Source organism: Semicossyphus pulcher, unplaced genomic scaffold, assembly GCF_022749685.1.
Source record: "Semicossyphus pulcher isolate SPU_LCO1_2020_fin unplaced genomic scaffold, fSemPul1.0.p SCAF_17, whole genome shotgun sequence".
Taxonomy (NCBI): Eukaryota; Metazoa; Chordata; class Actinopteri; order Labriformes; family Labridae; genus Semicossyphus; species Semicossyphus pulcher.
Window position 1 is genome coordinate 25,205,284 of NW_027211681.1, and position 15,167 is coordinate 25,220,450.

The following is a 15,167-nucleotide window of genomic DNA, read 5'->3' on the forward strand; positions in this document are numbered from 1 at the left end:
AACATCTACCTGCAGCTAAAGTGTGCACATGTGCAGAACTGAAAGGATAACAAGTCACTCGGATGTTAGGGTTATTTGGTGCAGTCTTTTTATTAGTTAAAGTCATATAGGTTAAACTGTATAGTGTCGAGTAAGTTGTGCATTTCTTTAACCTGGGCCCTGCATGCAGGGAAACGGGCTGCACGACAAACTAACTAAATCGAGGCAGTGCAAGTCCAGCAGCTTCCATATTGTGTCAGGTAAAATAATCATTTTTGTCCATGGAGTCTGGTGGTCTTAAAACAAGCCATGTAGCTGGTTTCTGGTTATGTAGAAAACATCTTGTTTATTAACAATAAATCTCTTTAATGTTGTCAGACTCTTGGAATAACAATATGAACCCGTTAGTGTCAGCACTTTAGTGGATGCCCTTTGATTGGGCGCAATTGCCCGCAATGATTATGATGCAGCCATGACAGTATGTTTTGAGGTCCCCCTTTAGCCACCAAAATATCCCTGCCCCGTCGAGGCATGGACTCCACTCGACCTCTGAAGGTGTGCTGAGGTATCTGGCCCCAAGATGTGAGCAGCAGATCCTTAAAGTCCTGTAAGTTGCGAGGTGGGGCCTCCATGGATCGGACTAGTTTGTCCTGCACATCCCACAGACGCTCGATTGGATTGAGATCTGGAGAATTTGGAGGCCGAGTCAACACCTTAAACTCGTCGTCGTGTTCCCCATACCATGTCTGCAGTGTGGCAGGGCGCATTATCCTGCTGAGAGAGGCCACTGCCATTAGGGAATACTGTTTCCATGAAGGGGTGTACTCGGTCTGCAGCGATGTTTAGGCAGGTGCTACGTGTCAAAGTAACATCCACATGAAAGGCAGAACATTGCCCAAAGCATCACACTGCCTCCGCCGGCTCGCCTTCTTCCCATAATGCATCCTGGTGATGTCTTCCCCAGGTAAGCAACATACACGCACCCGGCCATCCACATGATGTAAAAGAAAACGTGATTCATCAGACCAGGCCGCCTTCTTCTGCGGTGGACAGGAGTCATCATGAGCACAGTCTGCAGCTACGCAGCTCCATAAACAACAAACTGTGATGCTCCGTGTGTTCTGACACCTTTCTATCAGAACCAGCTTTAACTTCTTCAGCAGTTTGAGCTTCAGTAGCTCTTCTGTTGGATCGGACCAGCCGCCGCTCCCTATGAGCTTTGGCCGCCCATGACCCTGTCGCTGGATCACTTGATCACAGACTGGGGACACCCCACACGAGCTGCAGTTTTTGGAGCTGCTCTTACCCAGTCGTCTAGCCATCACAACTTTACATCCTTACACTTTTCCTGCTTCTAACACATCAGACAATATGTTCGCCTGCTGCCTAACATGTCCCACCAATTGACAGACTGACAGGGGCCATTGCAACGAGACAATCAATGTTATTCACTTCACCTATCATAATCATAATGGTATGGCTGATTGGTGAATATATATGGCCCAGGTTTGAAAATAAGAGAATTACAATTGAAGTCTGATTACAAGTTAACTGTTGTATTGTAAACATTTTATCTGGTCTGGACAAACAGAACAGATGTACTACTTGTTATCTAGGATATTCAAATATATATCCTTGGTATAGTGACATTATAACATTCAAGACAACATATAAGAAAAGGCTGAAACATGAAAGTGAATAAACAAACTGTTAAAGGATTTGAGAAGTAGTTTAAAAGTCGAGCCGTATGCATATTATGAAAGAAACTCTGCGAGCATTTAAAAGAAGGAACGTGACCTCCGTTGAATTAAGCTCATGTCTGACTCTTGGCTTCGCTTGGTTATATTTAGACATGAGGAGTGTCTCCAATGAGAGTCTGAGTTTATTTATTGCACTTAAACAGCCCTGTTTCTCATGTATTATAGCTCTGTTGATGTGAATTACAAAGGAACCATCCCTAAACCTTGAACCAATAACGGTCCGTGAAATTTACTGCCAGGAATTCCAATAATTCTGTCCAGAATGAGGATTTTCAGACTGCACTAAATTAGACATTTAAATGAAGAATGACTTCCTGTCTGACTCGAACTTGAGCAAATTTTACCCAAAATATGTTTCTTCATGCTTTCATGTAGAAGATGTATGTTCTTTCTATCATCCCAAGAGGTCAGGTGCCGTTGCTGTCGCGGACATCCTTAATGGCCTTATTCAGACTGAGCTTATACTGGGCATGTAAACCTTGTTGTTCCTGCAGATACAGTAAATGAAGACCCTAACCCTTGTACACATTTAAAACTCTGCTTGGCTCAGCTGTCCTCAAGCATCATCCTCACAGGGAGCATCCATTTCCCGGTAATGTGTACAGAAAACAAGAACGGCAAAGGGCAAACTAAGGGCCGGACACATTCCTCCCACCTCTCAGAGAGACAGCAGGATGAAGGCCAAGGAAAGAGGAGGAGGTGGTGGGAGAAATACAGTGGAGAAAGAGCAATCCCTTTGGATGGCGGCCTAAAGGAGCAGTCTGGTATTCAGGGCTGTCAGAGGACAGGAATGGAAAGAACGCTGCAGCCATTTCTGTGAAAAGGGAAACTTCACACAACATTTTTAGGGAGTGGTAACCGGGCCAGATCTGAAAACGGCATCTGATGATGTTCTGAAAATACACTTCTTCTTTGAAAGCTAAATATGAAAGCTTAAACTTGTGGTAACGCACAGGATAATCTTTAGTGGTAGGCCCTTAGACCCTGTGGGGACCGCTACGAGAGTCAGTCGGTTCACTAGTTTGGTCCAGATTGAAATATCTCAGCAGCGAGCCGATGACATATCTTAACCCACTGGATCGATTTCAGATGGTTTCAGATAATGTTTCATTATAGCTTCAGCACTCCTACGACCTTCCCTCCAGTGCCCCCAACATTTGTCTTATACAGTTCCTGTATTTAGCCATACAAGTATGCTAAGAGCATGTTTACAAAACCAAGATGATGAACATGATAATCATAACTATTAGTGTGTTAGCACCCACTGGTTTGGGGACTAACATTTTCAAACCTCTAGTTTGGAATATCCCCTTAAAGATTCCTTACCTTAACGTGGTGGAGGGGATATTAAATAGATTTAATTACATACAACATGAACGTGAGTGAGCCGTCCACCATCTGCTGTTGGACACTGTAACTCTACAGACACAGTGAAGGGTTCTTCCTTAAAGGAGCGATTCTCCCCTGGTACCTGTCAGTCAAAGCTGGTGTTCTCTGTAATCGATAGAAGCAATAACATTTAAAATTGGCGCCATAGCTGTGGAGAAAAGTTGTACAAACAGCTCGTGGTTTCGCCCATTCTATATTCCTACAACACCCAGCATGCATTGTGCCCCTCCCTCTGAAAGTAAGGGCCCAGCGAGAGACGCAGGAGTGAAATACTCCCATTTTCGCTGCAATCTTCAGGTCTGCAGTCTTCATTTCAAACCTGATGATTTTGAACGAGACATGACATCGGAGGTGGGCGTCCTGGATTGAGGAAGTGTAGTTTAGTGAGCTCCCTGGCCTCCGCCAGATGACACGTTTTACGTTGTCTGGCAGAGGTTTTCCAGGACCCGTTGGAGAAGCGGCTAGCGTCCTCCAAAGGCACAGAGCCAAATTGTATTTTTTCCTACCATGATGGCATTAGCTCCCCATGATAGCATGATAGGACTGAGGTTTAAAATCGGCAAACTGGCCCTTTAAGGGACACATGTGCAACTGCCACTAATACATGCAGGGCAAAAATTCCTGCTTTCTTCCAACCCTCTCTCTCCCCGATGCCCCGGCTTTCCTAACAGTGACATGACATCTTTTATAACCTCTGGGATGCTTTCAGTTCCCTGTATAAGTGTCACAATCGTCTGGTTTGCACTCCACACCTAAATCTTTCTTGAGACATCATAGATCTCGATGAGAAAATCCCTCCTCTGATTCTTCTGTGGCACATTCCTGCACGCTCAGCCCGTTTCTTTTATTGTCTCATGAAGCTGACAAAAATATCTTTGTTGTGATGTACTGCTTCCTCTGTGTCTACCCATTCTATTAGAAAACTGAAATAAATCTTCTACTTTGGAGGATTTATGGGGCGTACGATAATCTGATGTTGACAATTAAAAATGAATTACAGTAGTTCCAAACTCCCGTATACTATTTTAGGGAATTTTAACCATGATAATCAACATGTTTCTTTTTTTAATTCTTCTACTGCATTAAAAAATCCATCCATTATCTATACCACTTATCCTGTTCAGCATCGCGGGGGGCTGGAGCCAATCCCAGCTGTCATTGGGCGAGAGGCGAGGTTACACCTGGACTGATCACTAGTTAATCACAGGACTGACACATAGAGACAGACAACCTTTCATGCTCACTCTCACACCCACAGGCAATTTCAAAGTCCCCAATTTATCTAACGAGCATGTCTTTGGGCTGTGGGAGGAAGCCGGAGTACCTGGAGGGAACCCACGCATGCACGGGGAGAACATGCAAACTACACACAGAAAGGCCCGCTACGTCTGAACCCGGATTCGATTCGATCTTAAAATGAGACCAGCTGCACCTCTTCACATAATGTCTATTTAAAAAATGAATCTAGCCTGTTGGGATTTTATGCAGGCAGCCAGACTGCTGAGGCTCGGGCACGTCTCCAGCCTGGGCTAAAGGTAGTCCATGCCAAAGCTGATATGGAGAGGTAAAAAAATCAAAAAGATAAATACTGTAACTATAAATTAAGAGGTAAAGTATGAAGAAAACAGTGAGACTGAAAATAAAAACAAGTTGATACTTTAGTTAGTACTACCTGTTAAAGAAAAGTTATTCCAAATTATGTCAGAAAACTAAAATTATACTTGCGATTGTTGATGAGGACATGTTAAAGACACATTCAAACAGCCATTGTTCCGTGTTTGTGTGTATTTTTATTCGTGCAGCTGACTAATGTGAACATCCGTTCTTTATAAGCAACAGCCCCATTAAAGGACGGTATTAAAAAAGGAAATAATTACACATTAACGCAACATTTTACGCATTGATATCGTATGAAAACGTATCGGATGAGTTATGCTGTAAATTCCTGGATGAGCTGGTCAGACAGTCAGGCCTTTTAGGGCTCGTCTGAGCCGAGCGGGGCTGGAATGCAGGAGCTGCCTTCCTGTAACGGGAAATATTCAGAGAGGATTTAGACTCGGAATCTCAAACTTGCACGGAGCTGCTCGTGTTTATGTCGTAAATCTGTTGGTCAGAGCTGAGACACTCCGTGTGTCATCAAGGCTCCAGAATCTGCAGGTTTTCACCGACAACAAACACCCCTCCTTCGGCAGATTTATTATTGTACATTATATTTATATTTTTGTTCTTATTCCCTATTTTTATCTTTTTCTATTTAAGCCTGTTACTTATTTTTAATGTAGTTCTGTGTTCATTGTTCTGCACCAAAACAAATTCCTTACGTGTAAACCTACTTGGCAATAAATCCCGATTCTGATATGAAGTGCAGGTCAGTGGCATAAGCTGCAGACTCCTGGAACATGCTAACATTAAATCTTGTGAGCAGACCTCAACATTTCACTCAAATGTGATGGTTAACATGTGAGCCTGAGGCAGCAGGCACTGAAGAATATCATATCCACTGTCTGGGAAGTATTTTCATCAGATTTTGGAACCTGACTGCAGGGCTTTGCAGGAATTCAGCCACAATAGGCGCCGTTCCAGCGCATCCAAATGTTGCTTGATGGAGATGAGGTCAAGTGTTTCCCCACACTTCTATGGACTTGGCCTTGTGCACAGGGGAAGTGTTATGTTGAAACAAGAGGACTTACCACAAATTCACACTCGGTCATTTATAGCAGCCAGTTTTAAGAGTCAAATGACAAAAAAAACTGAAGTTCTGAGTAAATCTAGAAAGAGACCAAAGGCAAAACAGGAATTTAAGAACTATTCACGAGAGACTCAGTTTTTTGCACTTCACACATACATTTTGTCTGATACTAAATGGAAACTAAAGTCATTAATTTCGTGTAAATGTTGGAAAATACTTCATTTTTACGAGTCCCACTAAAAAGAGCAATAAATACTATTCAGACACAAAGTTCATTCATCAAAGCATCCACGGGTTTTATTTAAACACTTTCTTCTGCAAACTCATATTTTAGTGCACATTTCATGACGCAAGATTTTCTTATTAACATCTTATTAACAGCATGGACAAAATATATATTTTCTTATATAAAAATAGCACAAATAGAGTGAATTTCATGGCTCCAGAATATAAAAAAGAACTCCGCAAACATCTAAAAACAGAAAATAATTCCTGTTGATATGAGCCAGAAGGACGGAACACTGGAAACAGGTCCCAAGCGAGCTGAGCTGATTCCTTCATTCAGAATTGATTTTCAGGAAGACTTCACATGTATATTAATCAATAATCTGGCAATTTAGTCGGTTAGGTCCCAGCCCCAACCAATAAGCCCCTGTGTCCAAATAAAGAGCCTTTGATGCTCTTAAATGATGACTTTGCTCTGGTGGAATAAATGTTACAACAAGACCTTCAACAGCTAGCTTAAACATCACAAATGCTTTATAAAGTGCCTTCTGTCCTCGTCTGCTGGTGTGAATGCCTTCATCTGACTCTACACTGACAGAGGTGGAGTCAGGGAATTAGTAAGTGTGTCCACAGCAGGGCTGCAGAGCAGGGATGTGTCCTGCAGGAGGGACACCAACTCGACAGGAACAGGTGGATCAGTCTTGTTTTGTGCAGACCCTGTGACAGATTCAGGCAACCTCCTCTTTTTGAGGACCACTCTCTTTGTTTCACCGAAACCGCTTAACCTGGAAGCAAGAGATCTTTTTTTCCTAGGCTTCTTCATCTTCTTCCTTAGCGGGTCGTGGGCGATGCTGTGACGATGGAGACTCTGCCTCATGGCGAAGGTCTTCCCACAGCCTACTTGGGTGCAGGTGAAGGGACGCAGCTCCTCGTGGAATGAGCTGATGTGGCTCTGCAGATTGAAAGTTGTGGTAAATGACCTCTCACAGCCATCCTTGGGACACCTGAGGACCACTCTCATGTCAGAGTGGACGTGCTGATGCTGCTGCAGGAACCAGGAGTCCCTGAACACCTTGCTGCACTGGTCGCACCTCAGGGTGAGCCTGTGCTGCTCCTTCCTGTGCTTCAGGTACTCTGTCCAGGTCTTTCCTGTGAAGCTGCAGCCCTCCTCTTTGCAGGGGTAGCCTCTGTGCACCTTCTCATGTCGCTTCAGCTTGCTGGGAAAGGTGAATCGCATTTGGCATCCTTCAAAAGTGCACTGGTAGGGCGGCAGCTGAGTGTGCTGCTCACACATGTGAGACTTCAGCTGCTTGTTCTTCTTGAACTCGAGCCCACAGCCCTCAATTTTGCAGACATACTTCTTCTGCTCCTGGGTGTGAGCGCGGCTGATGTGTCTGGTCCGGTTTGTGTTGGTGGTAAAGGCCTCCTTACAGCCGTCCTCGGTGCAGTGAAAAGGCTTCACGCCGCTGTGAGTCAGATCATGCCGGGCCAAGTGGTATGGGCTACAGAACGACTTTCCGCAGCCATCGTGCTCACATGTGTACGGCTTAATTCCCGTGTGTTTACACAAGTGAGCGTCTAATTTCCATTGTTTGTTATAAGCTGCCGAGCAGTCCGGAGACGAACAGATGTAACGTTTCTGCGGTCCCGTTTTAGTTTCCATTTCAGCGGCATTGATAAATGACAGGTAACACAAGTCAAAAATAATTTGCTCTTCTCGGAGCACGTTGTCCGACCGTCACCGGTACTTCCTACAATCCTTTGTAACGTGACGCCACTTCCTGAAGTCATCCTGCATTCAGGTGCTTCTCGGTTGTTCGGAATTCCCAGGTTGAAAGGTCGATTTTCCAACTTTTGAATTCTTCACGACATTCTAAGTTGTAATGTGGGAACAAGACAGAGGAAATTAAGCAAATATGTTATACTTTATTGCTTAGAACTAATCTAGGTCACTGTACATGGACAGCAACTAAGGGTTACAACCTTTTATTTTTAATTTCCAACCTATTGGAAATAGGCTTCCAACCCATAGGAAATTAAAAAGAAAAAATGATCCATTACGTGAATTTATGTATTTATTTTTGCCATAAAACAGCATTTGCTTACGTTTGTACAAATATTTTCCCCCGCTATCCCAGTAGACTTCAGGGAGCCTTCAAGTGAATTTTCCAAGATGAAGTCATTTTTCCGATTATTTCGACAGTACGTGAATGCGAAGTTACGTCAACGGTACCCATCAGCCCTCTGTGTGTTTGGTTTATGGTTGCTTGTGCAGCTACAAGAGCATTTGTAAGTATGTCCTCAGTTTTTGATCAAGAGCTAACATGTCAGCGACGCATTTTAAATACTGATCCAAATTGTTTTATTTTCAGTCGCCACTTAGCTACATGGTGTTTATATATGTTGACAAGGACGCTGACGTCGCTGACGTTACATAGCAAGCTAGCTATTGCTACAGTTAGCTTGATTTTAGCTTAATTGCTTTCCCATGCGATGAAAGAACGTCACACCAGGCTCAGTGCAATCATACGTCGCTTTAATTTTTACCTATAAAATTGTAAAACAAAGTAAGCACTCACGGTTGACATACAGATCCCCTTTCTAACAAGCATTAAGCTAGCGTCCGTTAGCTACGTAGCCAAATCAGTTGGTGAACGTTACTGTTAACTGTAGGTAGTTGTTTTGTTTACAATTGCATAAGTAACTTTGGTGAGGGATCATTGTACCTCTGGATAAATGTAAGGGCAAAAGTACACCTGAATGCTGTTTGATTACATGCTTAAGATACTGGTAAATCTTTATAGTTCATTTAATGTTCTAAACACAGATGTGCTCTTTAACTGGTTAACCGTTAACCGACCGATACGAATTTTAACCGGTTAATACTGCCAGTTAATGTTTTTGTTCACATAGCCTAACTTTAGCTTCATAAGCTATAATGTCTGAAACCCTTTTGGCTGCAACTTTATATATATATTCACATGTAATGTTACTGGTAGCATTACAGTATAGTGTCAGTGTCAGTGACATGACTTCTGCTTTTTATCTGATGAAAACAGGTTGAAGTAACAACTAGTGAGACATCCAGTCGTCACAATGGTAAGCCATGAACGGAGCAATTCGCTGTGTCTGTCAGGATACAAATATTCACAAGGTTAAACTCCTCAGTTTTTACTCTGTGCCTAAGTAGCCTGCTCTGTTTTCTTGACAGGGTGAAAGAAAAGGAACAAACAAATACTACCCTCCAGATTTTGATCCGGCCAAGGTGTGTATGATGACAATAATCACCATTTACCTTTTTTGTATAGATACCTAGTTACATATGAATACTTAGATTTTCTTTGTCCTCAGCATGGGTCGCTCAATGGCTACCATAAAACCCACGCTCTGCGGGAGAGGGCCAGGAAACTGTCCCAGGGCATCCTCATCATCAGGTTTGTACTCACGTACAGAAAAATGACAAACGATTATCATCTGCATCATCTGACATCTAGCGTAAGTGTAAGTTCTAACTTATTGTTTTCATCTGTTAAGGTTTGAGATGCCCTACAACATCTGGTGTGATGGCTGTAAAAACCACATTGGCATGGGTAAGTTTGAAGAAAAACATGACAATGATTTAGGCAGATTCCCAGTCATGAAGTGTCTTTTCATGTCCACTCACACTGATGTGCTGCTTTGTACAGGGGTCCGTTACAACGCAGAGAAGAAGAAAGTGGGGAACTACTACACCACGCCAATCTACAGGTAGGCACAGAAGAACTGGGGTTACGTTTGACATGAACTTTAAACTCTGAAGTTCAAATTACAGTAAAGAGATTTGTATATTTACATCTTTTTGTGTCTTCCCAACCAGGTTTAGGATGAAGTGCCATCTGTGTGTCAACTACATAGAGATGCAGACAGACCCGGCGACCTGCGACTACGTTATAGTCAGTGGCGCAAGCAGGAAGGAGGAGCGCTGGGACATGGAGGAAAATGAGCAGATCCTCACCACAGGTAAAGAATTAATGTTTGAAATATAAGTGGCTTTCTCGCTGTACTACTCTGCTTCATGGAGGTGTAATTTAGACTAGAAATCAGCTAAATGACAATAACAAAAGATTTTTCTGATCATGCATTGTCAAGTGCATAGCCAATCCATGAAGATATCTTTATATTTCATGTTTGCTTTAGTCTTTTTGCCACCTGATAATGAACTCTCCTCTCTGTTTCCCCGTGCAGAGCGGACAGAGAAGGAGAAACTCGAGACGGATGCCATGTTCAAACTTGACCACGGCGGGAAAGACAAGGAGAAGCTTAAAAAGGCTCTGCCCTCTCTGTCCGAGATCCAAGACTACCAGTCCGGCTGGAAGAACGACTTCCAGCTCAACAGCTCCCTCCGCAGGAAGTTCAGGGTTTGTACTTCACTTGTGTAAAATATTGACATGTTTTAAATTGCATTGCACTCTATCAATGAGCTGTTTTTTTGTTATTGGGGGATGCAGACGGAGAAGAAAGTTCTGGCTGATCAGGAGGAGAAGGACAACACGGTGAGGATGAGGACCAACCTGTCCATCCCTCTGCTGCCAGAGAAGGAGGAGGACAAGAAACTGGCAGCACTGCTCACCTACCAGGCACCTGACTGTAAGGAACAAAACACACTCTAAACTCTCACAGACACACTAAATAAAGTTATTAAGGTCTCTGCACCTCTTTAAGGGACATCTTGAAGACTATTTTTGCTTTATCTCATGGCCAAACTCTCTAAATATTTTAATCTTATTTCGGTAAGCTCTTTAGAAATTGGCTCACATACAAACAGACTTTCTAATGGGAAACTTCCCAGCTCAGTTTGTTTTGTAAACTAGTTAACCTCTGGAAATGAAAAACCTTGTAAGTTAAAAAAAAAAGTTTAAAATGTTAAATATTCTTTACGCCTTTCAAAATGTCCTCCTCATTTTTCCCCTCCTCTCTCTCATCAGCTTACGAGGACAAGAAGCACAGCAAGCGGAAAGAGATCTCCACTCGCTCCTGGTTCAACTCCACCTCAGCCACACCTGGAAGTGCTGCAGGCAGCCTGCTCCACAAGCTCGGCATGCAGGGGAAAGAAGCAGCCGTGGCCAAGGCTCTGGGCTCCTCACACAGCCCACTGATCCGCAAACGCTCAGGAGGACCAGGAATCAAAACTGAACCCTGCGCCACCATCACTCGCAGACAGTCACAACCTGAAATCAACACCTGTGATGGAGAGATTTCAAAGGTGGCTCAGAGAGAGGAAGCGCCCAGTATAGCACAACCACCCCTTGGACAGGAGGTCACAGAGACAAATGGCTGTATCTCCAGGGAGACGCTTGTCAAAATCACAGCAGAGGCCAATGCAGCACTGACAAATGCAAAGGACTCTGGGAAGGAGAAGGAACAGGGCACAAGTTTAGGAGCAGTCACATCCCTGGTGGCGGACTACAGCGACTCAGACTCAGACCCCGGACAGTGAGGCTGAATGAGAGGCTGAATGGACAGGTTCAGTCCTCACTGAACGGAACTTAAGGTGTCATTTTGTAGGAGTGAAAACAACCCGAGGTGCTTGTCTTAGCCATGAACTTCTGCTGTTACATGTTTTGCTTTTCACTTCAAAAAAGAGAGGTGGTTCACTCACCCTAACTGCTCCAATCGAATGATCCTGATCCTGCATTTGATCCTTTTTGTTCCCAAATTTAGATTTTTTTTCTAGCAGCCAGTCACAGCACGTGTTCTTAGATTTAAATTCCGTATGTGATTTGCAAACTACCCAGCAGCTAAAACCTACACAGATTGTGGTGTATGGGTAAGGCCACCAAAATGTACAAAGTGAAGCTTATTTAATACAAATTTTATCGTTTAAACAGTCTTAAAATGTGCACATGTAACAATCATCTTGATGATGAGAGGTAGTGGCATTTTTCATGGCTGAATGTGTCCGTTTACATGATGGGAACCAAAAAGATTTGTATCTTTACACTTCAGGTGCTACCATTGGTCCTGGTTTTATAATTTTTTTAACAATATCCAGCCCTACACAGTGGAAATATTATTGTTTACCTCAACAAAATATGTGAAATACAAAGTGAATTTTATTGATATACATTTTATGATTTGATTATCTGCCCTCTTGAGAAGGCTTCTATGCAGACGCTACAGGATTAGCTTTAAACGTGATGTTTTGTTTTTTTTAGATTCCCACAGACATGTAACGTGGCACCTTGTAAAATTACATGTGAAATATTGTTAAAAGAAAATACAGGTAAGCTATTGTTGGAGTTGAATTTGTTTCCTGAACATTCCAAAATATTTAGACTGTCCACATCAACTTCAAGTGGGCTCTTTTGTGTGGAGTCTGCATGTTCTCCCCGTGCAGGCCTGGGTTCCCTCCAGGTACTCCGGCTTCCTCCCACAGTCCAAAGACATGCTGGTTAGGTTCATTGGTGAATCTAAAATTGCCTGTAGGTGTGAGTGTGAGCGAGAAAGGTTGTCTGTCTCTGTGTGTCAGCCCTGTGATTGACAGGCGATCAGTCCAGGGTGCAACCCCGCCTCTCGCCCAATTACAGCTGGGATAGGCACCAGTCCCCTGCGACCCTGAACAGGATAAGCGGTATAGATAATGGATTGATGGATGGATGGAGAACAACTTCAAATTTATCTATATTTCCAAGGAAATTTGATCAAGACAGGTACATAAAGAAGAACGCCAAAGATATAAATACAGAAATTTCACAGCTCAAGTGCAAACAAAGATAACGTCTAATATTTGATCTAGGCATTCTGAAACGGTGACCACGGTTGAAGATTTTTAAAAGTTGGTCCACTAACAGTGTCTCCAGTAAACCTGAAACAACGGCATGAAAACACGAGTGACGACGACAGTAATCACAGAAAGTTTCACCTTTTAACAAATGGACTCATCCAGCTGAAGTATTCAGGCCGTTCATGTTCACGTGTTTGGGAGGAGAGGGTCTTTTTCGGGTAAATACTTAAAATCTAGTTGACTGTTTTTTCCTAATTTGCCGACCACAGCTTCAGTAATCTGTCTGCCTCGCTGTGCGTATGAGACTGATCGCTCGTTTATGTGTAAGGCAACATTAGGCTTCTCAAACTTTGTACAACAAAATGTTTGCAGATATTTTAACTAGCCTTAGAGCTTTTGGTGTAGCATAGGTGAATTATGTCACAATAGCTGACTCTCATGTTGCCTGCATGTGAGCAGGGTAGCTCCCTGCTTGTCCGCCTGGTGCCCTGCCGAACACCAGATACTACAGGAAGGTAGATGTTGTTAGCAGCATAATCAGTGCATCCCTAGATGAAGTATTTTAGACAACTATCCTAAACTATTTGAAGGGTTAATGTTGAATATTTTTTTATTCTTTAAAGGGCAGGTATCATGCTAATTTAAGCTTCATATTTCACTCTGTGGTACCTGTGGAGTAGCTTAGCATAATTTACAGTTAAAAGAACTCATTATGTTTCTTACACTGGTGCTCCGTGCAGGCCCTCATACCGCCTCTACCTGAAACGACTCAGTCAGCTCTGTCCCTTTAAGAAACCCCGCCCCTACAAGCCCACTTTCTTCTGATTGGCCAGCTCTCCGAAGTCGGCTGTGGTCACAAAGTGCAGCATGTAGAAAAAACTGTGAAAGCTGGCGTTCACAGCAGCCTGCAGACTGAGCTGAGAAGCCTGGGGAGTACTGCAACATACTTTTACCTACAGAAACTTCACCCACGTTTAGTCTGAACCTCCAACACTGTAACATTAAATATATGCTTTAAAATGTGACACAGCATAATACTCCCTCTTTAATATGTAGTCCGTGTAAGGAAGTATTAACATGCAGGTTTGCCAGCAGGTGGAGCGTGAGAGAACCAACAAACCTGCGCTGTGTTTTACATCAGGTCACCATTATTGATCAGACTCTGCAGCTCCTCCTCTCCTGCTGACAGTGTCTGATAACGATGGGGGACGGGGACGGGGGGGGGGTCTGCTTTAGTATCTGATCATCCCTCCAGTGGCCACAGTCCACTGAGGCTCCCGGTCAGTCAACATGGGTCTCTGGACGCTACACAACATTTCACTCCTCATGCTTCTCTGCATGGCCAACGGGCAGGTTGATCCTTTCAGAAGGTACGTCTCTGTTTCTTACTGTTTGGACCGTTTATACCTTTTGTTAAACATTATTGACTCATGAGTCTGTGCTCTTCACAGACTGCCCTATTTGTTTCTGCCATCTTTAACTGGCAACTTGTTGAAACTTAGCTAGCTTGAAATGTAGTAATTAGTAGTAGCAATGTTAACGCTAGTATTCAGTAGTGAGTTTGCAAAACTTAGATGGTTACAGCTGGCTCGTGCATCGCCGAAGTGGTTGCCAAAGGTTGCGCATAATGATATGCATAGCGTCACCCCGTCCATTAACGGGATCGGCTCCTTAGGTTTGTGACGTCTCAAAATGGACCCAAAACTAAAATGTGGTGTTAAACTAGTTAGTTAACAAGATGTTACTATTTGAATTTTACAAATATGTTTCAACATAATGATATAAATGCTGCTTTAGGGCCCGAGCAGACAGAATGCGCTTTGCAGGCTGTAAAACGTGAGGCGCACCGCACTGCCTTTTTTGTGGAAGTAAACACCCAATCAGACAGCGCGTTTTAGCAGCTGGGGGCTGTTTTTTTTCCTACTGTTGTTAAAGCAACCACCGAATCATTAGCTGTCATTAACCTAACCGTTACATTGTAAACTGACAGAAGGCTCGCCTCTCCTTCCATCCGATTGGACAATGAGAAAAAACGCCCATGACGTCGGGCGCTTTTCTGTTTTGAGTTGAAGTTTTTTCAACTCGAGGCGCTCGGAGCGTTTCCTCAAATACGCAAAGTGCACAGAGCGGAAAAAAGCGAGGCGCTCTGCAAAGCAAAAGCAGCACGCAAAAAGCCTCTCATTGAAAACAATGACAAAAAAGTCACCCCCAGCTGCTAAAACGTGTCCTGATCGGGCCCTTAAAGCCCTTTTCACACTGCCAGGATGTAACTCAGGTCAAAAAGATACCTGAAATCTCGAAGAGCAGCAGTCAGTGTGGTGAGGAACACAAAGAGAGATCGATTCAACCTAAAGCCCAGCGT

At 43.4% G+C, this 15,167-nt stretch overlaps 3 protein-coding genes across 3 annotated transcripts in view; 2 read left to right on the plus strand and 1 right to left on the minus strand.

The window, feature by feature from the left end:
* Positions 1 to 6,107: 6,107 nt before the first annotated feature.
* On the minus strand, positions 6,108 to 7,784 carry gtf3aa (general transcription factor IIIAa). The gene has a single exon (XM_069666257.1). The coding sequence runs from the start codon at positions 7,703 to 7,705 to the stop codon at positions 6,629 to 6,631; it is 1,077 nt and encodes a 358-aa protein (XP_069522358.1). The 5' UTR covers positions 7,706 to 7,784; the 3' UTR covers positions 6,108 to 6,628.
* A 489-nt stretch (positions 7,785 to 8,273) lies between these two features.
* Positions 8,274 to 12,320, plus strand: yju2b (YJU2 splicing factor homolog B). The gene is made up of 10 exons (XM_069666240.1): positions 8,274 to 8,331; positions 9,102 to 9,141; positions 9,254 to 9,307; positions 9,394 to 9,476; positions 9,577 to 9,632; positions 9,729 to 9,789; positions 9,899 to 10,041; positions 10,267 to 10,439; positions 10,530 to 10,668; positions 11,007 to 12,320. Exons 2-10 carry the CDS (start codon positions 9,139 to 9,141, stop codon positions 11,516 to 11,518), a joined length of 1,224 nt encoding a protein of 407 aa, XP_069522341.1. The 5' UTR covers positions 8,274 to 8,331; positions 9,102 to 9,138; the 3' UTR covers positions 11,519 to 12,320.
* A 1,775-nt stretch (positions 12,321 to 14,095) lies between these two features.
* LOC138595052 (venom factor-like) overlaps positions 14,096 to 15,167 on the plus strand; it is a 30,318-nt gene continuing 29,246 nt past the window's right edge. The window contains exon 1 of the mRNA XM_069666371.1: positions 14,096 to 14,175. Coding sequence (XP_069522472.1) covers positions 14,096 to 14,175 — 80 coding nt within the window. The remainder of the gene's footprint in view (positions 14,176 to 15,167) is intronic.

Bases quoted from the DNA above. Each gene is read 5' to 3' on its own strand.
- gtf3aa (XM_069666257.1), bottom strand. From the start codon at position 7,705: ATGGAAACTAAAACGGGACCGCAGAAACGTTACATCTGTTCGTCTCCG.
- yju2b (XM_069666240.1), top strand. The intron at 9,308-9,393 runs GTGTGTATGATG...CTTTGTCCTCAG, and splicing joins CAGATTTTGATCCGGCCAAG to CATGGGTCGCTCAATGGCTA. The intron at 10,042-10,266 runs GTAAAGAATTAA...TTCCCCGTGCAG, and splicing joins TGAGCAGATCCTCACCACAG to AGCGGACAGAGAAGGAGAAA.